Source organism: Pelophylax lessonae (assembly GCF_965119305.1).
Source record: "Pelophylax lessonae genome assembly, chromosome: 2".
In the NCBI taxonomy this organism is placed as follows: Eukaryota; Metazoa; Chordata; class Amphibia; order Anura; family Ranidae; genus Pelophylax; species Pelophylax lessonae.
Window position 1 is genome coordinate 547,339,573 of NC_138769.1, and position 27,922 is coordinate 547,367,494.

Genomic DNA, 27,922 nt, shown 5'->3' on the forward strand with positions numbered 1-27,922 from the left:
TGTCCGATTGAATTTGTACCGGACACCCCTGAATACGAATTGTCCAATGATCCAGACAGTCTGATCGATCAGAGCTCCAGTACAGTGATCAGCAGTCTGGACTCTAGAAGAGTCTGTGCCCAAGACACCTCCCCATCCGGACAGGCTGGCATCCGTGGTGACAATCGTCCAGTACAGGGGAGAAAAGATTTTCCCTGTTGAATTTCCAGAGAACATAGCCACCAGATCAGGGACCCTCTCATACCCTGGCTCAACAAGATCAAGTTGTCTAGAGACTGAGGATTCTTGTGCCATTTCACCAGAACTCTTTTTGCAGAGATCTCATGTGGAACTGTGCAAACTGAACCGCCTCAAAAAGGGTAGACCCCATCAGGCCCAGCACCCGTATGCAAGCCCGGAGGGATGACAGTGTGCTGGACAACAGAAGCTGAATTGCCTCCTATAATTTCTGCTGCTTTTCCAGAGGAAGAAACACTCAGGCTGAGGCCGAGTCCAGAGTCAGACCCCGATTGTCCAGTTGTGTGGACTGAACTAGGAGCAGACTTCTGAAGGTTCAGTATCCAAACAAACTCCTTCAGAGTTCACAGAGTAATCTCCAAGTTGTCCATCAGAGCAGTCGGAGACCTAGCTCACAGAAGATGATCATCCAAGTACCCCAGTACCGCGATCCCCCGCTGACACAACAATGCTAATATGGGGGCCAACACTTTAGTGAAGGCCCAGGAGCCGAGACAAGACCAAAAGGGTAGCATCAAAAACAGATAATGCTCCTCGCCCACGGCAAAGCGGAGGAAGAGCTGGTGCCTGGCACATATAGGAATGTGAAGGTAGGCGCCCTTGATGTCGATAGAAGTGAGAAAATCCCCTTGATGTAGGGACGTCACTACCGTGCGAATAAACTCCATTCGGAACGTCTGTACCCACACAAAGCAGTTTAGCGCCTTGAGGTCCAGAATTGGACATACCTTGCCTTCCTTCCAGGGAACTGTAAAAAGATTTGAGCAAAACCCCTAAAAATGTTCCGAAATCAGAACCGGGACAATCACCCCTTGAAGTAAGAAGTCTTGCACTGCCCAAAAGAGACCCCATAAGCGATCTTGGGACAAGTGCTTGTCGATCTTATAGCTTGACTGTATGACTTTGTGGACCCACTTGTCCTGTACCAGGGAGGTCCACGGATCCGGAAACCAGCAAGGACGTCCCCCCACCCCAGATACGGGTGAGGGCACCCCTTCATGCAGAGAAAGCCTTGCCTGCAGGTCTGAAAGTACAGGCTTGTGGCTTGCCAGACCAGTTCCTCCTGGAACCTCCGATGGAGGCCCTGAAGGGCTTAGATCCCTTGTCATCCAAGGAAGCTCCAAACAGGCGATCCCCCACAAATGGGAGATCAGATCAGGCCTTCTTAGAAGTCTGATCTGCAGATCAGCTTTTCAGCCAGATAATACGTCGAAGGATCACTGCAGAGACTATAAATCAAAGGAGCCGCTTTCAAAGAGGCATCACAGACAAACTGCAGCCCCTGGACCAACTGATCCGCCAGCTTTGCAAAAGGCAGGGGTAAGCTGTTCCCCCTCCAGGTCCCAGCGTAAAAGTTTAGCCCACTCGTCAGTTTGTGACAGCAGGGCAATAGTAAATACCGGCCTAAATGCAGAACCAGCCACAGTGAATATATGGGGGGGGGCCAGAGCCTCTGACCTCATATCAGCCAGATCTTTAAAGGCTGGGGACTCCTCAACCGGAATGAAGGTGGTTAATTTAACCTGGAAACCGGCGAGTCCACTACAGATGGGAACGTCTACCTTTTTATGAAGGGAATCCTCATAAGCATACCGCATCGCAAAACTCTTAGGGACCGCAAAAGTGCGCTTTGGACAACCCCACTGTTTTGTGACAATATTATCAAAGTAAGTGGGAAAGGGGAACACCCTTGCTGCCTTGGAGGGCCTGTGGGTGTCAAAAGGGACCGGCGCCTCAGACGCAGCATCCTCCATCTTTCAAGTTTCACGCACTGACATAATCAGCGCATCCACCAGCGCCTTTTCATGCGCGGCTAGAGGAGCAGAGGTATCATCCTCACTATCTGAGCACACAGGGTGCATGGACGCAGACCCAGAGGGGTAACTCACATCCACGATCTAATGAGACAGATGAAGCAGGTTAAAGCGGGGGACGTTTTTCGCTTTCCCAGGACCAAATCCATCTTGGACACTAAGGACTCCAGGACCGCCGTCAGTGCAATCAGGGATTGTTGGGATCTGGAGGCAGCCTCTGCAAGTGAATCAGGTGGGGAAATATGCTCCAGGGACTCCATTAGTGAAGAAAGGGAGCCACACAAAAAAAAAAAAGTGTACCACTGCTAGGGACACCCCCCCCCCCCCCACCACGCTGGCAGCACCACAGGGCCCAGCACAGAGAACTAGCGCTACTATAGCAGAGTGAGGGAGAGAAAACCACACAAAAAAGACTCACCACCACCGATCAGGCACTTGCAGCCCCAAGCTAACTGCACACCATGCAGCGATCAAAAGGAGAAAGATACAGGAGTCCGCACTAGGGTATGAGGAGGCGTTTCCACCGCCTAAATCACTGGCTTCAAAAACATGGCCGCCGCCATTTTCAATGAGAAAACCACAAGAAAATCACTTCCAAGGCTACACAAATATGGCCGCCAATCTACAACACAAAAGGCTACAAGAAAATGGTGGCATAACGCAGCTCCAAATACGATCCCAGCAGGAGCCCCCACCAGGTGCAGCCCCCTCCCAAAAGTCAATCGTCCGGTCGCTGGCAACGCAATCAACCCCCCCCCCCCAATTGACACCCCAGATCGACCTAAAAAGGTATGGCCATCCCATAGGAGGGTGTGGGCAGGTGGGGGGGTAACATGTCCGCAGAGGACAACCAAGAGAAAAGGGGGGGGGACGCTGCATGGGAAGGAGGGGAACCCGGAGGTTTGACCGTCCCAGAGAGGGGCCCAAGTCCATCCCAAAACCCTCCAGGGTTGTGGGGGGGGGGGGGGGGCGGCTCTGGGGGGTACAGCTACTTACCATACAAGGAACAGGGTGGGCACCGTTCCATCTGAATAGGGGGGGGGGGGGGGTTTGTCAGCCAGTGGAAACACTGCGACTAAGGCCAAGGCCAGGTCGTATGCGCCCTCACGAGACATTTAAATTGGCAGGCCAGCCCCCGTCCAGTGAGGCTATGTCGCGGAGCTGAGGCCTGCACGCGCTCGCAGGCCAGACTGGGGGGACCCTTTGGTTCTAGATTATCCAGTCCGTCACCCAGTCCGGCAGTTGATTCTAGTTTCTCACAGGAACAAAACAAAGAAAGAAAAAAGTTCAATTTAAAAAGGAAAAAAATTGCCAGGACCAGAGATCCCAGCAAGGAACTAGGTCCTTACTCCTGACCAGGCAACAAAAAAAACAAGCAGTGCTTATAGCAGAGTGGGAGTATACCCCCTGGGTCTGCCCCATAGACGTAGTCCAGCTTTTTCTTGCCTAGTTTCCTACTCCTGTAGGGGGCAGTATAACCCAATGGTCAAGGAGGTAAGGAGCTGTGTCCATCAACTAACGAAAGAGAAAAAGGATTTCCAGATACGATAAGAGATCTTCCTGGAAGTGGTTTTCCTTGTTTTCAGTAAGATAGGAATCACAAACTTAGAGAGATACCTCTATCCTTTAAAGTGGTTCTAAAGGTAGTCAATTAGACCTCTGATGTCTCACCTGCCCTCCATTGAAGCTTATGGAGAACAGATTGCAAAAACATGTGGGGGAAGTGATTTAGCCAAAGCAGCAAAGGTCATTCTGGGTGGGTCCTATGTCAGCATCCCCTGTGACAACCCAAGTGGCAATAACATGACAGCTAAGCAAATAGTAATGCTATTACAAAGAAATTATTAATAGGTTTCAGAAAGATTAAAAACTCAGCATATAATGCTAACCTTTGCCTGTCTTTTCGGTCTCTGTGCTTCTCAACATCTCTGCCTCTTTCCTTTACATCCTTGACTCTCTCCTCAACACGATCCTTTGTCTTATGTTTATCTTTATGTTTCTTCGAAACAGGAACTTCTTCTTGAGCTGGGGGTGGTGGACTTGGAGTACGAGGTCCTTTCTTCTTGCTCTGAGCTCCTTTGGAGTGTCTATGATGGATTTCAAAAAGTTATTGTGGTGTTCCCCTTACACATAATTTGTACATAATTACATTTTTACAAGAATTGAAAAAAAATACAGTACTGTGGAAAAGTTATAGGCAGGTGTTTATAAATCCTGTAAAGTAAGAATTCTTTCAAAAATATATAATTGTTTATTTTGTATCAATTTACAAAATTTAAAGTAAGCCAACAGAAGAAAAATCTAAATGAAATCAATATTTGCTGTGACTTTCCTTTGGCTTCAAACCAGCATCAATTCTTACACTTTCAAAAGTCAGGGATTTTGTAGATATTGGTTCCCTACGAGAGCAGTCTTAACTGGTCCGACACAAGTCAGTACGACTTTGAAAAACGTTCCTGCACTACTTTGGTCTGACTTCAGACTATTTAATATCACTTAAGTCAGATCATCATCTTAACTGATCTGACTTTGGCATGCAACTTGTGCTCTGAGAATCTTAAAGGGGAACCACACTCCAAAATTAAAAAACACACTCCAGCGTGGGGTCCCCCCCCAAAGACAATACCAGACCCTTCGGTCTAACATGGTATTTTAAGCGGGAACCAACATGCCAAAAAAAAAAAAAAAAACACCACACGTTGTGGGATCTCTCCCCAAAATCCCTGGCTCGGCAGGTCAGGAAGGGGGGGGGGGGGTCGGGAGCTAGCCAACCCCCCCCCCCCCCCAAGCCGTATTCCCCCAACATTGAGGTTGGGGGGGTACTTTGGGGCAGGGGGGCTCTGCTCGCTTGTACCCTACTTTTCTGACCTGCCGGGCTGCATGCCCAGATAAGGGTCTGGTATGGATAGTTTTTTTTTGGGGGGGGGGGGGGAACCACACAGTTTTTTTGGCTTGGGGTCCTCCCTTAAGATTCAGACCAAACTCAAAAGGCCTGGTATTGTCAGATCCTGTTCATTGAAGTCGCATGGAAGTTTGACATGAAGTCATAGGTAGGGCAAAGTCAGATCAGAAGTCGTCTGACTTCCATGTCGGAGAAGTGTGAACCCGGCCTTCGAGTCAGGCGTATGGTTAACCAAATTTTACCAAGCAGGTGCTAAGGATCATTCATTTCATATGTAGGTTGAAACCCAGTCATTACCTGAAACAGAAACAGCCCCTAGGCCTAAAATTAGCAAAGGAACAGCCAAACGCTGCTGTTTTGACTCAGCCAAATCAGATTGTCCAAAGATTTTGGATCCTTGTTCCACTTGACAAGAATTTCTTTTTGCAGAGGTCTCATGTGGAACTGAGCAAACGGAACCGCCTCGAAGGTAGACACCATCAGGCCTAGCACTCGCATGCAAGTCTGCAGAGAGAACAGATTGCTGGATAACAGCAAGTGAATCACCCTCTGCAACTTTTGCAGCTTTTCCAGAGGGAGAAACACCCTCGCTAAGGCTGAATCCAGGGTCAGTCCCAAATAATCCAGTTAGGAAGATGGGACCAGAGCACATTTTTTGAAATTGATGTTCCAACCAAACTCTTGCAGAGTCCGTACAGTGATTGATAAGTTGCCCAACAGGACTTAATGTGAGTCCGCACTTAAGCCGAAATCGTCCACGTACCCCAGTACCACAATCCCCCTCTGTCACACTAATGCCAATACAGGAGCCAACACTTTGGTGAAGACCCCGGGAGCGGAGGCGAGACCAAATGGTAACGTCACAAATTGATATTGCTCCTCTCCTACAGTGAAGCGAAGAAAACGCTGGTTCCCAGCATAAATAGGGGTGTGCAGATATGCGTCCTTGATATCGATAGAGGCAAGAAAGTTCCCTTGGTGTAGGGACGCCAATACCACGGGAATGGACTCCATTCAAAACTTCTGTACTCGCACAAAGCGGTTAAGCGCCTAGAGTAGTCATGTCCAAAGTCCGGCCCGCGGGCCAGTTGCGGCCCGTCCTTTAGTTTTATACGGCCCCCTGAGACACTGCTGACTTTTGTCAATGCTTCCTCACATCCCCGCCCCCGATGCAATGGCTCGGGGACGGGGCCTCTGGCCTCCCTCGGCAGCTCCCGAGTCCTGCTCTGCCCCCCCCAGCTCTATCTGACCAGCGCCGCCCACGACTGCGCGGGAGTGCAGAATGCCTTCTTTCCTTCACCGCACACAGCCACCTGTAGGAGCTGACCAAGGATCCTGTGGAGTTGACCGAGGAGATGTCACTTCTACAATCCTACTGCCTGTTTCTGTAAGTGTGATATATGTGTATGCATGTAGCTGACCGAGGAGGTGTCAATCCTACTGCCTGTTTCAGTAAGTGTGATTTTAGTCATAAAGGTGTGTGTGTGTGTGTGTGTGTGTGTGTGTGTGTGTAATTTTAATGGTTTAAATGTCAGGAAAAATGGTCGGCCCTCACGCATGTTCACTTCATCAAATCTGGCCCCCTTTGAAAAAAGTTTGGACACCACTGGCCTAGAGGTTCAAGATTGGACGCACTTTGCCTTCTTTCCTGGAACAGTGAACAGGTTTGAATAGAACCCCTTAAAGCGTTCCAAAGAAGGAACCAGCACAATCACCCTTTGCAACAGCAGATCTTGTACCGCCTCTCGTAGATCCCTTAACTGATCTGGAGATAGGCGTAGATTGGACGGGAGGAATATGTCCGACAGTCGAGACCTGAATTCGATCTTGTAACCCGATTGGATCAGTTTGTGGATCCATTTATCCTGAGTCAAGGAGGTCCATGGTTCCCGGAAGAAACAGACGTCCCCCCACCCCAGTTATGGGCGAGGGCGCCCCTTCATGCAGAAGGGGCCTGCTCTCGGCTTACGCGACCAAATCTACTTAGAATGCCCAGATCTAAATGGCTTAGCTTAGATCCTTTCTCCTGCGTGCCGGAGGCACGAAAGGGACACGGAGACTTAGCGGATTGAGTAAGAAGAGTAGGGGCCGCATCTAAAGACGCATCACATATACATAGTAAGACTTTGACCATTTGGTCCGTTAGCTCTGCATGGCCCGTGGGAAGCTGTTCTGCTTCCAAATCACTTTTTAGTAACTTTGCCCATTCCGTTATGGTCTGGGACACCAAAGTGATAGCGAAGACCGGTCTAAGTATTGAGCCCAATATCACATGTAAGTGGCGGGACAGTGTCTGAATCCTTCTATCAACAGGGTCTTTAAAGACCGGAGACTCCTCCACCGGGACCACAGTAGATTTGTTCAGTCTGGAGACCTGATGGTCCAACTTTGGTGGAACGGTCCATTTATTGACTACAGCGTCCGCAAAGGGGTAGCGCCTCTTAAAGCGCTTCGGCACCACTAATGTGTTTAAGGCGCGCCTGCACACACTCGCTGGCCAGACTGGGGAGACCATAAGGATCTAGAATATCCAGTCCAATGCCCAGTCCGGCTGTTGATTGTAGTTCTCTCAGGAACATAATTAAAAAAGGTTCCCTTTTTGCATAAAAAAAAAAAAAAAAAAACATGCTAGGACCGAAATCCCAGCAGGGAACTAGGTCCTTACTCCTGACTATACAGAAAAACACACAATGTCTATAGCAGAGTAAGTGGGTGTATACCCCTAGGGACTGCCCCATAAGCGTGGTAAAGATTTTTCCTGCCTAGTGTCCTACTCCTGTTGGAGGCAGAAAAACATGGTAAAAAAATATGGCGCTGCGTCTGTCAATGAACGAAAGAGAACACATTTGGGGAGAGTGATTGAACTCTCAATACCCATGACCCTTTTCTTCTAGGCTCCTAATTCCCAGACCTCCAGAACTTTTTACGCCACTAATTCTTTCTGAAACCGCTCCAACAAGAACAACTCAATTTCTTTTTCTGCACTTTGTTATTCAAATATGATGTCAGTACACAGTGAATGCATGTTTTTATTTTTAGTCGCAGCTTTACTAGCTCAGACGTTTCTTCTATTATACATAGGATGCAATATATACAGCTGCATGATCATAATATTTTGGACTTTAATATGCTGTAAAATGACAGCTCTAATTATCTGTCATTTTAAAACACTTTGCATTAATATTTACAACTTCTTTTTTTATTTTGTAAAAATCCGTATGAATACAGATTCATGATCTGGTATTTAAAACCACACACAGGATGCATAAAAGAAAAAACCTTACACTGACCTGGTTGGTAAATCTGAAGGTGGTGGAGATGCTCCTAATGCAGTCCTCTTTTCTTTCTTGCTGGTGGGGTTATTGGACTTTGGGCTGGACTTTCGTTTTGGAGACTTGCTAGATTTACTTGGTGAGGGAGACATTTTTGCTACAACTTCAGGAGAAATCTAGGAGAAACAAAATTTAACAATTATATTTATAAAGTATTATTACAAGCATCCAAGTCATGGAAAATTAAATCTGTAACAAAACGAGGATGGAAACCTGGCGACTGAAGTGCACAGGGGAAAAAAAAAAAAAAAAACACCACAAACCTACTTAGGTTTCAAGATCTGCCGTTTAATCCCAAAAACCACAGAAACCCAACTGTTATTACAGTTCTTCACAATTAGGCAGAGAAACACTGAGCCTAAAGTGAAGGAATGCAAAGATCTAGAAGACCAGAAAACAAACTAACCCAAATAGAGCTTTTTTTTTTTTTTAACACAAGGCTAGTCCTCACTCACCGGCCACTTTATTAAGTACACGTTCATGTTCGATTGCTTGGTAACAGAAATTGCAAATCAATGCTTTTAGGCATCTAGGCATGGTGAAGACAACTTGCTGAATTTCAAACATCAAAATAGGGAAGAAAAGGGATTTAAGTTTCAAAAACTGCTGATCTACTGGGATTTTCCATGCACAACCATCTCCAGATTTTACAGAGAAAGGTCCCAAAAAGAGAAACTATCCAGTGAGCGGAGGTTGTGTGGACGAAAATGCCTTGCTGATGTCAGAGGAGAATGGGCAGAGATGATAGAAAGGTAACAGTAACTCAAATAACCACTTGTTACAACCAAGGTATGCAGAATATCATCTCTGAATGCACAACACATCAAACCTTGAAGCAAATGGGCTACAGCAGCAAAGGACCACACTGGGTGCTATTCCTGTCAACAAAGAACAGGAAACTGAGGCTACAATTTGCACAGGCTCACCGAAATTGGAAAACAGAAGAATGGAAAAACATTGCCTGATCTGATGAGTCTCCATTTCAGCTACGACATTCAGGATGGTAGGGTCAGAATATGGCGAGAACATGAAGCATGGATCTATCCTTCCTTGTATTAATGGTTGGGGCTGGTGGTGTAATGTTGTGGGAGATATTTTCTTGCCACACTATGGGCCCCTTAGTACCAATTGAGTATCCTTTAAATCAGGGCTTGACAAAATTTGCTTGGAATCTAGGAGCCAGATAAAAAAGTTAGGAGCCAGCTGCCCAGCGCCCTGAACTGCATGCCTGGGGCACCAGGCAATAAGAATTGCTCACGCCTAGTGACAAGCGAAAAGAACAAAAAAAAAAAAGTGGCAAAGATGGGCACTGATATGCTGCACTGATGAGCACTGACAGGTGACAGAGATAGGCTGCACTGTAGGCCTGCGGAATATAAAACGCCGAATCGATGCATCGTGATGCGACCCTTCGCGATTCTGCATCAATTCGGGGTGACTGCAAAATCGATTAGCTTGACGTCACTTCCGGGGGTGGGCGGCGCTGGCGCTTGATGAGTGGCGGTGGCGGCCGGGCTTGCGGAACACGGAGCTCCTCGTGGGAGAGGAGAGGAGGAGAGCGGAGCCTGCAGAGCAAACTGCCCCCCGACCCACGGACTGCCGTCCCCCCAATGGACTGTCCGAGGAGGCCCTTCTTTCCACCTGTACCGTGCACTGCACGAGTACGAGCTCCAAATGCCCGACATCATGAGGCTCATCACCCGGGACCTGTCTGAGGCCTACTCCATACACCTACCACTACTCCACCCACAACTGGCTGCAGCTCTGCTTCCTGGTAAGTCGGGGCACTACAGGGCCCAGCATTACTCCTTACCAGGGCCTGCTATAATACAACTAGGGGCACTACAGAGCCCAGCATTCCTCCTTACCAGGGCCTGTTATACTACAACTAGGGGGACTACAGACTCTGTAGTCCCCCTAGTTGTAGTATAACAGGCCCTGGTAAGGACGAATGCTGGGCTCTGTAGTGCCCCTAGTTGTAGTACAGTAGGCCCTGGTAAGGAGGAATGCTGGGCTCTGTAGCTCTGTACAGAGCCCAGCATTCCTCCTTACCAGAGCCTGTTATACTACAACTAGGGGGACTACAGAGCCCAGTATTCCTCCTTACCAGAGCCTGCTATACTACAACTAGGGGCACTACAGAGCCCAGGATTCCTCCTTACCAGAGCCTGCTATACTACAACTAGGGGCACTACAGAGCCCAGCATTCCTCCTTACCAGGGCCTGTTATACTACAACTAGGGGGACTACAGAGCCCAGCATTCCTCCTCACCAGGGCCTACGGTACTACAACTAGCATCAGGTAACTCTTCTAACCTGATGCCCGTGCCTGCCATGATCGGTCTCAGCAGTGCGCAGCATGCCCCAGCCCGCCCGGGTTCCAGCTTCTCATAAGAGACGTCACGCGAGTAAATCAACTCTTCATTCATTCTGTGTCCTCCTATAACAGCGATTCCAGACTTTAAAATTGGAATGGATCATTAAAGGAGAAGTGGGGGACCATGCCTAGTGCCCTGTTTGCTCTAAAGGGAATATATGGAGGACCCTATGTGGCTTGCTCTAAAAGGGGGATCTATGAGGGGACCTGCTCTACAAAAGGGGGATCTATGGGGGGACCTGCTCTACTAAAGGGGGTTCTATGGGGGGACCTGCTCTACTAAAGGGGGATCTATGGGGACGCTGGCCTGCTCTAAAGGGGGATCTATGGCGACCCTGCACTAAAGGGGATCTATTCCATAGATCCCCTTTAGAGCAGGGTCCCCATAGATCCCCCTTTAGAGCTCAGTTTCCCCTGGATCCCCTTTAGGGCAGGCCCAGGCTCCCCATAGATCTCCTTTAGAGCAGGGTCCCCATAGATCCCCCTTTAGAGCAGGGTCCCCATAGTAATCGTGATGCATCGCGATGCATCGCGGAATCGAATCGTATCGAATCGCGACCCTAATAATTGTAATAGCATTGAATCGTAAGGTAAGTGAAGATGCGCAGCCCTACTGCACTGATAAGCTGCACTTATAGGCGACGCTGAGGAGGCTGCGCTGATTAACACTGATAGGTAGCACTTGAGGGCGCTGATAGGCTGCACTGATGAGGTGGCACTCCCCATCCTCTCAGCGGTGGTAAGGAAAGGGTGACCCATCAACCCCAGCTGTCAACCTGAAAAGATGTTGGTCGGAAGTGAGCAGGCAGTGAGAGCAAGCCGCACTCATCACAGCACCACCCACCAGAGGGTGCCAGTTCACACAAAGGAGCGTGTATCCCGCTCCAGCAGGTCACAGAGCCGTGGCCTCAATTACCGGCCAACCCGACGCCAGTGCGCTCACCCGCAGGTAGGCCACATGGCAGGATCCCGACCACTGCTATGGTGTAAGCCAGGACGCAGTTTCCAGTAACCATTGCGACCTGGCACCTGGGTTTTGTCGAGCCCTGGTTTAAACGCCACGGCCTACCTTAGTATTGATGCTAACCAGGCCCATCCATTTAGGACTACAGTGTACCCATTTTCTGATGGCTACTTCCAGCAGGATAAATGTACAATGTCACAAAGCTCAAATCATCTCACCACTGGTTTCTTGAACATGACAATGGGTTCACTGTACTCCAATGGCCTCCACAGTCACCAGATATCAATACAAAAGAGGATTCTAAGGAATGTTTCCAAACGCCTTGTTGAATCTGTCTAATCTATATTAGAATTAAGGCAGTTCAGAAGACAAAAGGGGGTCCAACCCAGTACTACCAAGGTGTACCTAATAAAGTGGCCAGTGAGTGTATATCCCACTTGAAGTCAAATTTGAGACACCCCAATTTTAGATTCATCATGTGTTCCCATTCAAAAAACATCATACCTTAAAAATATGCTTCTTTCATTTCTCAGGACAGACTAAAGTTGGCCATATACTAATCCAAATCTGGCTGCTTTAGCAGAGACCAGCTGAATTTCAGTGTGTGGATGTCCCTGTTCAACAGAAGTTGATTACTCCATCCACCTCGTTTGTGTGCATGGAGAGATCCGTTTGATTTTTTCATTCAGCCCACTGGCTAAAAGAAAAAAAAATTTAAATTCTTAGCCAGCTTCAGTCTCTCCTCATTAACATACAATTGAGAATTCCAGCTTCCAAAGATGGCCATAGAAATGAACAACAACAGTTCCAAAAAAAGTGATGCTGTGTAAAACCTACAGAATGCAGTGATTTGCAAATCTCAAATACATTTTTTATGCACAAAAGAAAACCCATTTAAACTGAGGAAACGTAACATTTTAAGAAAAAAATAGGGTCATTTTGAAAATGATGGTAGCAACACGTCTCAAAAAGTGGTGCACCAGACTCTCTAGACAATTGCCACAAAAGGGAACAATCAAGGGCAGCAAAAGATCGACTGCATCAAGCCTGCACCAGTTTCTTCCAAAACCCCCAGCTGTCAAAGATTTTTGCTCAGGCCACAGCAAAATGGCACCCACAGTAAGCTTACAGACAATAGTAGTCAGCCATACCATAAATATTTTATGGTGTGTGAAAGAGCATGTAAAAACATGTAACTATAAAAACGGAGTGTTATACCAATATTTTATATTATATACACACACACACACACACAATATGTATATGTATAATTTATATTTTTATTATATATATTTTCTATATATACACATACACACACACACACACACACACACACATATAGTGAGTGTACAGCTTGTATAACAGTGTAAATTTGCTGTCCCCCTCTAAAATAACAATACACAGCAATTAATGTCTAAACAGGGGGGGGCGTGGCCTGCGCATGAGGCTGTGAGGACGCACGCTGCCGGAGCTCCTCCGTGATACCCGCCAACTTGCCTAGCCAGCCAGCACTTACCTGACGCCGCCAAACCTCTCGCCCACCATTGGGAAGCGAACCGGACGGACCCAGCCACAAAAGAAGCCGTCCTCTGGTTCCATAAAGCGTTACCTAACGGCGGAAGCCGAGGAATCAGACGCCGGTGAACCAGACCACTCGCCTGGCGGTGTAAGCTCCGCCCCCCTTCGGAGCCCGCCAGCGTGCCACAGATCCCCTGCCTCCTCCTGCTGCTCCGACGGAACGGATGTCTCGCCGAGCCGGTCTGCAGTGGCTGCGCTAGTGAGCGGTCTCCCCACCAAGGCCGATTTGGCTTTCATGCTCAGAGGTCTGGAGAAATCGATTAAAAAGGAGGTTTCCTCGGTCCGGTCGGACCTGAACCACGTGCTCACCCGGGTGGAAGACTGAGCACAGACTTGATTCGCACGCTGCAGCTATCCAAGAACTCCAAGCCACTTCCAAACGCCTAGCTCGAGCTCACAGGATGGCCCTATACAAGCTGGAGGACCAGGAGAACCGGAGCAGGCGTAATAACATACGGATTCGCGGCCTGCCTGAAGCCACTAAGGACTCTGACTTGCTCCCTACGGTGCGTGGCTTTTTTAACAAGCTGCTTGGTCTTCCCATTGATAATCCTATGCGGATTGATAGAGTCCACAGGGCTTTTCGCCCCCCGCAATCTACAAACTGACACCCCCAGAGATGTCATCTGCAGGGTCCACCATTATCCTGAAAAGGAGCTTATTATGCTCAGAGCGCGGGAAGCGCAATCTTTGGACTTTGACGGGGTGTCTCTCTCCCTCTATCCTGATCTGGCTAGGGAGACCTTGGAGCGCCGCAGGGCACTGAAGCCTCTCACTGAAAAGCTGCGAGCTGCCTCCATCCCGTACCGCTGGGGCTTCCCATCCTGCTTAATTGCCTCCAGAGATGGCCGTTCTGCGACTCTGCGATTTCCGGAAGATCTGGAGAAGTTCTGCTTGGTTCTCAACATAACCCCGCCTGACCTCCCCGGTTGGCAATATGAAGCTCTCCCGGCCCTATCTACTTCTGTGGATGTCGCCTGGCAGAGGATCTCTAAACCACAGAAATCTCCCTCTGATCCCCGCCCCTCCCACAAGTCTACCTGAACACTTGCGACTACATCTCTGCACTCCCTCTGGCTGGGGTTTTTTTTGTCCCCACTTTGAGCTTTCTGTGATGCCCTACAAGTTCTGAGTTGTTCTCACCCTGTTAAGTCTTTTGGGGCGACCTGATTATCCCTTACCGCTTCCGGATTAGGCTCATCTGGTTTATGCACGGCGTTCTATGCTGATCTGCTGGTTTTTGATTTTTGACTTTTGATTTTTTGATGTTAGTGGCATATGTTTGGTTTTCTGGCGGGGTCTCGCGGAGGGGCTCCGTGCCTTACCTCTATGGGTCTGGCTTGGACTCTCCTCCTGCTGACCACCCCCCTCCCCCAATCCCTGAGCGGTGTTCGGCTCTTCTTCGCCTGCGTTTCCTCCCGGGTTGCTGGTCTCCCGGGTGGACCGCGGGTGGGGGGTTCCGTTCTCCCGCTCATTGGCTGGTGTTTTCTCACCGACATGTCGCCGACAAGGCGGCTCTCTACTTCTGTTCTCTTCTTTCTTCCTCCCCCTGTCCCTGCTCTCTGGCTCTTCCTTGTTTTCCTATCTCCCTCCTGTCCCCTCTCCCTGGTGTTCACTAGCTCGTGTGAAGATGTTGGCACCTGCCCGGTGTGATCCCCATGGCGTCTGTGACCTGCGTATCCTATAATGTGAGAGGTCTCCATACCCCTGCTAAGCGTCACTGCCTATTTAGGGAATTGGATGCATTGAAAGGGGAAGTGGTGTTTCTTCAGGAGACTCATATTACCCACACCTCTAATCTTAAGCTGGCCACCCCTACCTACCCTAGTTACATCCGTAACTCCAAAGGTGTCGCGATTGGGTTTCGCAGGTGGTCGTCCTTCAAACTCACATACATGGTAGCGGATGACTGGGCGGTATTTGTTCTTGAAGGGCACTCTGGGCGGCACTATGTTCTTTCGCTAATATCTATGCTCCTAACCAAGACCAAGTGTCCTTTATGACGTCCACCCTGCGCAGGTTCCACAACTTTGCAGCCGGTATATCGGTGGTGGCAGGTGATTTCAATGTTCCCATGGACCCTTTGCTGGACACCTCTTCCGGTAAGTCCTACATCGCACACAAACGGTTACATTTTCTGCGTACACAATTTCACGAACTTCAATTAATAGATGTTTGGCGTGCTATGCACCCTTCAGATAGGGATTACTCGTATTTCTCTAAAACCCACACCTCCTACTCGAGACTTGACTACTTCTTGGTGGACCATTTCCACCTCAAACTAGTTGACTCTTCCATCATTGCCACATCCTCCATCTCAGACCACTCTCCCATTTGCCTAGTCCTGAAGATTCCCTCCCTCACAAAAGATCCACATGGAAGCTAAACGATTCCCTAATCCTTGATCCCTCGGACAAACAGAACATAGGCGAAGAACTTGCCAGATTTTTTATTGACAACTCCTCGTCCAACGTCAGTCCTGCTGTATGTTGGGAGGCCCATAAGGCCTATATTAGGGGTAAGCTCATAGAACTGGGAGCGAGGAGGAAGAAAGAGCGCTCCTTGCGCCAAAGAGCTCTCATTGCTGAAATTCAGGTCCTTGAGCGCTCTCATAAGGCTTCCCTCGCTGCCTCCATGCCACATCTACTCACTCAGAAACGGGAGGAACTTAAGGCCCTATTTCATGCGCAAAACAAAGCTATTTACCGTACGGTCTCCCAAAGGGTGTACGAATGGGGGGATAAACCCAGTCGACATCTGGCACGTTCCTTGCAACAACAAAAAGCAGCTTCTTTTATCCCTAAGATCAAGCGACACGACGATTCCCTGGCACATGACTCCACTTCAATTGCGGCCGAATTTCATACGTTTTACCAAAACCTTTACACCGTCCCTAAGGCTATCCTGGACCCTGAAGTGCGTAGATCACTTATGTTCGAATACCTGGCGAGTGCCAACCTCCCTTCCATCCCCCAAGACAAATTGGACTCCTTGGAAGCTGATGTTTCGGTGGACGAACTTCAATCTGCCCTCATCTCCATGCCCGCGGGCAAGGCCCCAGGCTCAGACGGCTTCTCAGCCTCCTACTTTAAACAGTACTCTGACATTCTCCTTCCCCATTTGGCCTCCTACGTTGACTCCATTTCAGACGACTCGGCCCTGCGCTCTGAGACTCTGCACGCATACGTCACTGTGATCCCGAAAGAGGGTAAGGATCCTTCCTTATGTCCCAGTTACCGCCCCATTTCCCTGCTAAACATCGACGCCAAACTATACGCCAAGGTAATTTCCAATAGACTATTTCCTCTTCTCCCCACCTGTATAGCCAACAGCCAAACTGGCTTTGTTCCTGGACGTGAGGCCAGGGATAATGTGTCCCGTACCATTTCCCTCTTGTCCTTTGTCCGGCGGCGCTCCCAGCCCACCCGGTTGCTCTCCACGGATGCCGAAAAGGCGTTCGACAGGGTGGACTGGGAGTTCCTGATGGCCACACTTCAGGCGTTTGGCCTGGGCCCCCGCCTGCTCAGACTGATCAGTGCCCTTTACAAATCCCCTACTGCCCAGATTAGAGTTAACGGTATCCTTAGTGATCCCTTTTAAGCTTTCTAACGGTACCAGGCAAGGGTGCCCGCTTTCCCCTATACTCTTCGCCATGTCCTTGGAACCCTTCCTTGCCAGAATCCAAGCGAACCCATCCATGGCATTACAGTCGGGTCCACGATACATAAATATGCCACTTATGAGGACGATGTCCTCTATGTCCAACAACCCCTGATATCCCTTCCCAATCTCCTTTTCAAATTTGATAGATACGGCGCCTTGTCCAATTTCAAAATTAACCTTGCGAAGTCGGAAATTTTAAACGTTACCATCTCTCCGGCCGTGGTTTCTACCATTCGTCCGTCTTTCCCTTTCATATGGCAACCTCACTCCCTTAAATATTTAGGGGTTCACATCACCGCCCATGTAGACGATTTAGCTCGGGTTAATTACATCCCCTTACTTAACTCAATTAGAGTTAACCTCACAAATTGGCAACATCTAGCCACTTCTTGGATAGGTAGGGTGAATGTTGTCAAAATGAATGTGCTGCCCAGGGTGCTCTTCATGTTCCAATTGCTTCAGTTCAACGTGCCTGGTAACTTTGTTAAGACCCTGAACTCCTTGGTTAGACCATATGTGTAGCGCCGCTCAAAGCCCCGGGTGGCGTTCTCGCTACTTTCGCGGGTCAAAAGCCGGGGTGGGTTGGCGGTGCCTGACTTTGGGAGATACCTGACCGCCGCCTCCCTGGTACGGATAGCTGACTGGAAATTTTATTCAGGTGTAAAGCTCTGGGTCCAGCTGGAGCAGAAGTTGGCGACTACCTCCCTGTATGCTCAGCTTTGGATACCCCTGGCTTCTAGAAGCCTAGCTGACACTGTCTCGCCTCTTACCAGTTCGGTGTTCCGTGTCTGGGATGTGCTCCACAAGTCCCATAAGATTCCATATAACTCCCCGCTTATGCCGATTCTAGGTCATCGCCACTTCCTGCCGGGCCATAGGGATCCCTCGTTTTCTCAGTGGCTTCCACGGGCTACGGCTACTCTCCATCATATAACCGGGATGGAGGGGATATTGCCACTCTCCAAGTTATGCCGCTCTGCACCAAAGACATTCATGGATTGTTGGAGGTACCACCAACTACAGCAGTTTGTGAAAGCACTTCCCCACCCCCTACGCCACCTGCAATCTCTGAACCCGATCGAACAAATCCTATCGCGCACTGAACCGGGTAAAGGCCTGTTATCACAGTTCTACAAAGCTTTAGACGCATTACTTCCCAGCCCCACCCCATCTTTTCTGAAACAGTGGGAGTTAGACCTTCAGTGCACTCTCTCCCCGACACAGGAGAAGGTAATTCTTCAACTGTCTCACACCTCAGCAATCTCCGCCAGGACGGCAGAAGCTAACTACAAGCTTCTTACCAGATGGCATTATTCCCCTGCCAAGTTGCAAAGGATGTTACCATCTCTGTCGGCCGAATGTTGGAGAGGATGCGGGCTCAGAGCCACACATGCACACATTTGGTGGTCCTGCCCTGTTATTGGCCCCTTCTGGACCACTGTCCTATCTCTTATCGAAATAATTCAGGGCTCACTGATCACCATGGATCCGTGGTCGGTTCTGTTTCACGACACCAAACTTCACCCTGCACGGTACCGCAAATCCATCACCCCCCACCTCTTAAACGCGGCTAAAGCCCTAATCCCGAAATATTGGAAGCAGTCAGTTGCTCCCCCGATACCTCAATGGCTGCGCTCGGTTGATCGTATTTACCATTTGGAGGACATGACCCTGGACTTCCGTGGTCAGGCATCCCTGGCCCGCAAGATATGGTCATGTTGGCTAACATTTACCCACTCCAGTACATATGCTATGTATATGGTTGATGTCTCTTCAGGTTAGATTGTCTAGGCTTGTGTAACACTAAGGGTCCCCCCTCCCCCCCTCCTCCATCTGTCGTTTCTTCCTCTTTTTCCCTTTCTTCCTTTTTCCGCCCTTTTTTCTCTGCTTTCCTCGAGCGCCTCCGCTCAAAAACCTTGTTCGATGCGTTTCATAATCCCTGAAATACTGACTCCTTATGAATACCTAGCTGTTGGTTTTTATTTCATGCTCTTGGGTGTTATCCATGTTTGCAAATTTGTTCAAGGATTGTGTACTTGTATCTTTTGTCACGGAGGTATTCTCGTGTTTGTATAATTATATATATCTCAATAAAAACATATTAAACAAAAAAAAATTAATGTCTAAACAACTGGCAAAAAACAGTACACCCCTAGGTGAAAATGTCCAAATTGGGCTTAATAGTGGGTCTCAGGTGTGAATGCGGAGCAAGTGTGTGAAATTTGGTGTTCTCCCTCTCTCACTCTCATACTGGTCACTGGAAGTTCAACATGGAACCTAATGGCAAAGAACTGAGGATATGAAAAAAAAGAATTGTTGCTCTACATAAAGATGGCCTAGGCTATGAGAAGATTGCCAAGACCCTCAAACAGAGCTGCAGCATGGTGGCCAAGACCATACAGCAGTTTATAAGGACAGGTTCCACTCAGAACAGGCCTCGCCATAGTCGACCAAAGTAGTTGAGTGCACATGCTTAGCGTCATATCCAGAGGTTGTCTTTGGGAAATAGGTGTATGAGTGCTGCAGAGGTTGAAGGGGTGGGGGGGGGGGTGGTGTCAGCCGGTCAGTGCTCAGACCATACGCCGCACACTGCATCAAATTGGTCTGCATGGCTGTCTTCCCAAAAGGAAGCCTCTTCTAAAGATGATGCACAATAAAGCCTGCAAACAGTTTTCTGAAGACAGGGACATGAATTACTGGAACCATGTCCTGTTGGCTGATGAGACCAAGATATACTTGTTTGGTTCAGATGGTGTAAGCATGTGTGGCAGCAACCAGGTGAGGAGTACAAAGACAAGTGTGTATTGCCTACAGTCAAGTATGGTGGTGGGAGTGTCATGGTCTGGGGCTGCCTGAGTGCTTCCAGCACTGGGGAGCTACAGTTCATTGAGGGAACCATGAATGCCAACATGTACTGACACATACTGAAGCAGTGCATGATCCCCCTTCCCTTTGGAAACTGGGCCACAGGGCATTATTCCAACATGATAAAGACCCAAAACACACCTCCAAGACAACCACTGCCTTGCTAAAGAAGCTGAGGGTAAAAGGTGATGGACTGGCCAAGCATGTCTTCAGACCTAAACCCTATTTAACATCTGTGGGGTATCCTCAAACAGAAGGTGGAGGAGCGCAAGGTCTCTAACATCCACCAGCCCTGTGATGTCATCATGGAGGAGTGGAAGAGGACTCCAGTGGCAACCTGTGAAGCTCCGGTGAACTCCATGCCCAAGAGGGTTAAGGCAGTGCTGGAAGACAAATGGTGGCCACACAAAATATTGACACTTAGGGCCCAATTTAGACATTTTCACTTAGGGGTGTACTCACTTTTGTTGCTAGCGGTTTAGACATTAATGGCTGTGTGTTGAGTTATTTTGAGGGAACAGCAAATTTACAAGCTGTATACCCACTACTTTACATTGTAGAAAAGTGTAATTTCTTCAGTGTTGTCACATGAAAAGATATAATAAAATATTTATGTGAGGGGTGTACTAACAATTGAGATACTGTACATAAGCTATAAAAAGTCTACACACCCCTGTTAAAATGTCAGGTTTCTGTGATGTAAAAAAAATGACAAAAATCTTTTCAGAACTTTTTGCACCTTAATGTGACCTATAAGCTGTACAACTCAGTTGAACAACAAACTGTTGAACAACAAACTGTCTTTTAGGTGAAGGGAAATAAAAATAAAAAAATAAAATATGGTTGCATAAGTGTGCACACCCTTAAACTAATACTTTGTTGAATCACCTTTTGATTTTATTACACAACTCAGTCTTTTTGGGTATGAGTCTATCAGCATGGCACATCTTGATAGTTGCCCACTCTTCTATGCAAAAAACACTCCAAATCTGTAAGATTGCGAGAGCATCTCCTGTGCACAGCCCTCTTCAGATCACTGCACAGATTTGGAATCGGATTCAAGTCTGGGCTCTGGCTGGGCCATTCCAAAACCTGAATCTTCTTCTGGTGAAGCCATTCCTTTGTTGATTTGGATGTATGCTTTGGGTCATTGTCATGCTGAAAGATGAAGTCCTTCTTCATGTTCAGCTTTCTAGCAGAAGCCTGAAGGTTTTGTGCCAATATTGACTGGTATTTGGAACTGTTCATAATTCCCTCTTCATTGACTAAGGCCCCTTTTCCAGCTAGGAAAAAAAACAAAAACAAAGCATGATGCTGCCATCACCATGCTTCACTGTGGGTATGGGGTTCTTTTGGTGATGTGCAGTATTTTTGCGCCAAACATATCTTATTGTATTATGGCCAAAAAGTTCAAACTTTTTCATCAGACCATACCACATCTTTCCACATGCTTTTGGGAGACATCAGATGTGTTTATGCAAAATTTAGCCAGGCTTAGATTTTTTTTTTCGTAAGGAAAGGCTTCGGTCTTGCCACTCTACCCCATAGCCCAGACATATGAAGAATACAGGAGATTGTTGTCACATGTACCACACAGCCAGTACTTGGCAGATATTCCTGCAGCTCCTTTAATGTTGCTGTAGGCCTCTTGGCAGCCTCCCTGACCATTTTTCTTCTGGTCTTTTCATCATTTTTTTTTTTTAGGGACGTACAGTTCTAGGCAATGTCACTGTTGCGCCATATTTTCTCCACTTGATGACTGTCTTCACTGTGTTCCATGGTATATCTAATGCCTTGGAAATTCTTCTCCTGACTGATAACTTAAGAGATCCCTTTGATGCTTTGGAAGCTCTCGGCGAACCATGGCTTTTGCTGTAGAAAAATGTCAGGAAAGTGACACAGCTCCTGATTCTTCTTAACCATTGGGTTATACTCCCCCTTACAGGATTTGGACACTAGGCATGAAAAAGCTAGTCTACACCTTTGGGTAATCCCAACTATAAGCACTCCGTTTTGTTACAAGCAGCGTCAAAAGAAAGCCAATTCCACAGAGGGGTTGGAGCTGTGTCCGTCAATTAACATCAGAGAAACGGCTTTTATGGTAAGTCAAAAAACTGGATTTTTGTCTTTCCATAAAATCCTTCTCTCTGATGTTCATTTACGGACACAGCTCCATATCTTCTTTGACCCTTGGGTTATGCTGCTCTCCATATGAGTAAGACTAGGCGGAAACAAAACTTTACTATGCTCCTAGGGGGTATACTTCCCACTTCCTGCTTTAGGACTTTAGTTTGTAAGAAGCAGTGTCAGAATACATAACCCAGCTCAGATGGGTGGGTGCTGTGTCCATCAATGAACATCAGAGAAAAGGATTTTTACGGAAAGACAAAAATCCAGTTCTCTTTCGTTCATTGAGACAGCTTAATATCTTCTTTGACCATTGGGACGTCACAAAGCAGTGTCAACATGAGGGGTGGAAAAAACAAAGCAATGCATATAATTCCCAAGATGGGCTAAACATAGCCAATCAGGAGCTCCATAAGCAGAAAGAATACACCCTCAAGAGGCAGGAACCTATGCAACAGCAGCCTGCAAAACTTGGCCGAACACAGCATCCGCTGATGCGAGTACATCCACCTTGTAAAACTTGGTGAATGTATGCACAGACGGCCACTTGGCCACCATGCACACCTTTGACCATTGGGATGTCACAAAGCAGTGTCAACATGAGGGGTGGAAAAAACACAGCAATGCATATAATTCCCCAAGAAGGGCTAAACATAGCCAATCAGGAGCTCCATAAGCAGGGGCATATGAGCCTCAACAGGGAAAGGAGGAACTTGACCCTTAATGGACTGCACCACCATCTGCCTGATCCATCTGGAAATGGTCGCAGCAGACGAGGCCTGCCCCTTACGAGATCCATATATAAGGACAAAAAAAAGAATCGACTCAGTTGCCGCCAGGTACACCCTAATTGCCCGAACCACATCCAGGAAAATGTAAAGCAATTTCTTTAGGATGTGTTGGCTTAGGGCGCAAGGAAGGCAACACGTCTTCATTCAAGTGGAAATCCATAGCCGACCTTCAGAAGGAACGACTGACAGGGACGTAGCACCACTTTGCCCCTGTGAACCACCAGGTAAGATGACCGACAAGACAATGCAGCACACCCTGAGTGCAGAGAAGCAATAGCCACCAAAAAAGCTACCTTCTGTGATAGAGTAAGCAGAGGTAGTTCACGTATATCTTCAAAAGGCAGTCTTTGAAGAACTGACAGTACCAAATTGAGGCCTCATGGAGGTACCAGAGGAGTATCAGAGGAGCCAAGTGGCGAACCCCCTGGACGAAAGTGTGAACCAAAGAATTTGCAGCCAACGGTCGTTGGAAAGAAATGTTTAAATTGCCAAAGCAATAAATCTGGCCCTTGATGGTGTCCAGAGCCAAACAATTATCTACACCTAGCCAGGCCGTTAAAGCCAGGGACCGTAAAGCAGGATGGTAGATCAGCCCCTGAGACAAAAGATCTTCTCTGAGGAAGTCTCCAAGGAACATCGGCTACCAGCCTCACAAGGCCTGTGTACCAAGACCAACGAGGCCACCAGAATGACTGGAATCCCTTCGGACTCGATTCTGAGAAGAAGCTGTAGTGGAGGAAAGCATAAGTAAGACGATACTGACACCAAGGGGCCACCAGAGCATCGTCGGCGTCAGCCAAAGGATCCCGAGATCTTGCCATAAACCTCTGAACCTTCCAGTTGAGACGAGGCCAAAAGGTCCACAACCGGAGTCCCCAACCGGAGACACAATTGTTGAAACACTTCTGGGTGAAAAGACCATTCGCCCGGACTCACGGCCTGGTGTCTGAGGTAGTCCGCCTGCCAATTTTCCACCTCTGGAATGTGCACAGCAGAGAGGGCGGGAACATATTGTTCTGCCCACCTTAGAATGCCAGCTACTTCTCTGGCCGCTAGGGCACTTTTGGTACCCTCTTGATGATTGATATATGCCACAGCATGGCATTGTCCGACTGGATTCTTACCGACACCCCTGCAGACGATCCGTTCACAGGGACAGACAAAGCCTGATCACCCGATTCTCCAGGATATTGATCGGCAGACCGGACTACTCCTGAGTCCAAACCTCTTGAGCCGAATCCCTGCTCAAGACCCCTTCCCCACCCAGACAGGCTGGTGTCCGTAGTAACCACTGTCCAGTACAGGGGGAGAAAAGACTTCCCTTGTCAAAGCGCTGGGGAACAGAGCCACCAAAGCAAGGATTCCCTCGCACCCCAGCACAACAGGATCAGATTGGCCAGAGATTTTTGTCCCATTTGGCAAGAATTTCCTTTTGCAGAGGCCTGGTATGGAACTACGCAAACTGAACCGCCTCGAAAGGTGGAGACCATCAAACCCAGCACTTGCATGCAATCCTGAGAGACGACTGATGGTTGGACAACAGGAGCCGAATCGCATGCTGCAACTTCAGCAGTTTCGCCTCCTGAAGAAACACCCTTGCTAAGGCTCAATCCAAAGTCAGGCCCAGGTAGTCCAGGTTGGTAGACGGAATCAGAGCCGATTTCTGAAAATTCAGCATCCAGCCGAACTCCTGCAGAGTTTGCACAGTGATGTCCAGATCGTCTTTTAAGACAGGCGGAGACTCTGCTCGCAGAAGGAGATCGTCCAGGTACCCCAGTACCACGATTTTGTGAAAATCTGAGGCAAGACCAAAGGGTAAGACCACAAATTGATAATGTTCCTCTCCCACGGCAAAATGAAGAGAACACTGATGCCCTACATATATTGAGATATGAGGATAAGGGTCCTTGATATCCAGAGAGGCCAGAAAATCCCCTTGATGAAGGGATGTCATCACTGTGCGAATGGACTCCATCTGAGATTTCTGAACCCGCACAAAGCGATTCAGGAACTTGAGATCCAAGATCGGACGGGACCATGCCTACCTTCCTGGGAACAGTAAATAGATTGGAATAAAATCCCTGAAAACGTTACAACTCTGGAACCAGGACAATTACTCCCTGTGCTAGCAGATCCTGCACCGTCCCGTAAAGGCCCTACAGCCGATCGGGGGACAGGCGCATGTTGGAAGGAAAGAACCTTGCCAGAGGCAAGGATAGAAACTCGATCCTGTAACCCAGGGATGTCCAAACTACGGCCCTCCAGCTGACGTCCCATGAGGCATTGTAAATCTCTGACATTCACAGACATGACTAGGCATGATGGGAATTGTAGTTCCTGAACAGCTGGAGGGTCATAGTTTGGACACCCGTGCTATAACCGGACCAAATCAACTCCTGGATCCATTTGTCTTGAATGAGAGAGGTCCACGGGTTTGGAACAGAAGCGAAGACGTCCCCCCATCCCAGATATGGATGAGGGCGTCCCATCAGGCAGAGGAGGGCTGGTCTGCGGAACTAGTGGAACCCGCTTTGGACTTATCAGCCAAGGGCCTCTTTGAAACCCCCCCCCCCCGAAGTCATGGATGGACTTTTGTCCCTTGTCCTGCAAGCCCGCAGGATGAAAGGACCGTTTGTAAGCCAAGAAGAAAGGAGCACAGGCTCTTTGCAACCTGTGAAAGCAGAGTACTCTCGTAAGACGCTTAATGGTCTCTTCCATAAAAGCACCGAACAAACGGTCTCCTGCAAACCATAAATCAGTCAGCACCTTTTTGGAAGCCTGGTCAGCCAACCAATACTTCAACCAAATCATGCGGCAGAATATCACCACAGTCACAGACACTCTACCAGCCAAAAGGGGCAGCATCCAAGGATGCATCACAGATATACTGTGGCCCCTGTATCAACTGATCGGCCAGCTCAGGAGAATGTTGACCCATTTCCAGATCCTGGTGTAAGAGTTTTGCCTATTCCATTAAGGTCTGGGAGACCAAGGTGATAGCAAGCACCGGCTTCAAAGTTAAACCCGCAACGATAAAATGGTTTCCGACCAGAACTTCAGCTCTCTTGTCCACAGGGTCCTTAAAAGACGGGGAATCCTCCACCGGAAGAAGCGTGGCCTTATTTAATCTGGAAACCTGAAAGTCCACCGCTGGTGGCACCATCAGCTTCTTCAAAAGACTCCTCAAAGGGATATCGCCTAGCGAAACGATTAGGTATTCCAACCATGCGTCCCGGGGACACCCACTAACAAGTGACAATCTTGTCTAAATAGGCAGGAAAAAGGAACACCTTAGTCAGCTTGGATAGTCTACGGGTGCCAAATTTCACCGGTGCAACCGACGCAGGATCATCTGTGTCCTCCAATTTTCAATCCAATACAATCAGTGCCTCTACAAGCGCCATTTCATGCCCGGATATAGTGGAAGAGGAACCATCTTTACTGTCAGAGCACTAAGGGTGCGTGGACGCAGACCCAGTGGGTTGACTCGCGTCCGCGGCGGCCAAATCCACCTCAGAATCTGAGAAGGCAGAGGATACAGGTGAAGGCGGGGGGCCACTTTTGAAAGGCCATATCAATCTTTGACACAAGTGACTGTAGGACCACAGTCATGGCCGCTAGGGTAGACTGATACCCAGAGGGTCCTGCAGGACTCCATTGTTAATTCTAGGGCAGCCTTTAATATGCAAGGAAGAAAAAAAAAAAAAAAAAAAAACCCTCACACCGCTACCGTTGTGGGACTGCAAGACCCAGCGCACGAGCGGTGCGGCTATAACAGAAGAAGGAGCTGTATACCCGCAGGGACTCAACACCACCTATTTAGAGCTGGATACAGAGCACCAATCTGCTTGCCATGCTGCGATTACAAAGGTAGAGGAAACGCAGTCACTAGAGGCCCACCGTCGCATCACAGCTCCACAGGCTACAAGGAAATGGTCGCCGCATGGACTTCAATAGGAGAATCCAAAAACATGGCCAACGAGGCTGTATACCGCCATCCACAACAAAATGGCAGCGCAGCAACCAGGACCCAGACTGGTCCTACAGAAACTTGTAGTCCACCGGGGGGTAGGGCTCGCACAACCATTCATCGCAGGAGCATCAGAAAACAAGTTGCCAGCGGCGCGCTCCCACCTCCCTCCAATGACATCCCGTACACCACAACACCGTGCACCCGGAGGGGGGACTAAGTGAGGGCGACCAGTGCAGGTGAACCCCGCTAGTGGGGGTGGGGGACCATGAGGGAAGGAAGGGCACAGAAGGGGCCTAGCAACCCGAGAAAGGGCCCACATCTACCCCAGTATTTTCCCAGACTAAAGGGGGGACACGACCCATCACACCTGAGACCCGAGCGGGCACCACTCCTGACAGTCCACCGTGCCATCGTGGAATGGGGGTGCTAAAACTCTGGCCATGACCATTATGACCAGGGCGATACGTCCTCGCGAGGTGGTTCACTCGTCGGCCAGCCCCCCGTCCAGTGGGGTTATGTTGCAGCCAACCTAGCAAGGAGCGAATAGTTGGGTCACACTCACTGGCCAGACTAGGAAGATCGTAAGGATCTAGGATATCCAGTGCAGGGCCCAGACTGGGAAGATCGTAAGGATCTAGGATATCCAGTGCAGGGCCCAGTCTGGCAGTTGATAGTAGTTCTCACAGGAACAGAAAATAAGCAAAGAAAAAATTCCCTGCAAAAAGAAAAAAACGCTAGGACCACAGATCCCTGATAAAAACCAGGTCCTTACTCCTGACTAGGCAGAAAAAAAAAAGTCCCATAGCAGGAAGTGGGAAGTATACCCCCTAGAACTTCCCTAGGGGCGTAGTCCAGTTATGTTTCCTACTAGTCCTACTCCTATGGAGAGCAGCATAACCCAAGGGTCAAAGAAGATATGGAGCTGTGCCCGTCAACGAACAAAAGAGAAATCCCATTTTCTTTTTTGTTCATTGATGGACACAGCTCCTAATTCTTCCTAATCATTGGGACGTCCCAAAGCAGTGTTAAACAGGAGGGTGGGTGAAAGTGTTGTGCTGTCCTTGGGACTACTCAGCAAATTCATTTAAAGTCCCGACCCCCTTTTTGTTTTTAATCAATTGATAGGAATGGAGGTATTATGACCCTACCATGTCATGTCCTCATTCAAAGTCCCAAATTCTTCCCGCCTCTCTTAAAATATGGTACCTTCAAATGGAGAAAATGCTAAATCAAGGACTTGTTCAACTCTGATTTCATTGCCCATCGTGTTGCACTTTTGAACGGTGCACTATTTAGATT

The 27,922-nt window shown here is 48.5% G+C and overlaps 1 protein-coding gene across 7 annotated transcripts in view; it reads right to left on the reverse strand.

The window, feature by feature from the left end:
- The window catches only part of ZC3H13 (zinc finger CCCH-type containing 13), a 179,051-nt gene that overhangs the window by 116,849 nt on the left and 34,280 nt on the right, over positions 1 to 27,922 (reverse strand). For all 7 annotated transcript variants that reach the window (XM_082247570.1, XM_082247569.1, XM_082247568.1 and 4 more), the window contains exons 7-8: positions 8,244 to 8,401; positions 3,941 to 4,138 (exon numbers count right to left, since the gene is read on the reverse strand). In XM_082247570.1, coding sequence (XP_082103696.1) covers positions 3,941 to 4,138; positions 8,244 to 8,401 — 356 coding nt within the window. The remainder of the gene's footprint in view (positions 1 to 3,940; positions 4,139 to 8,243; positions 8,402 to 27,922) is intronic.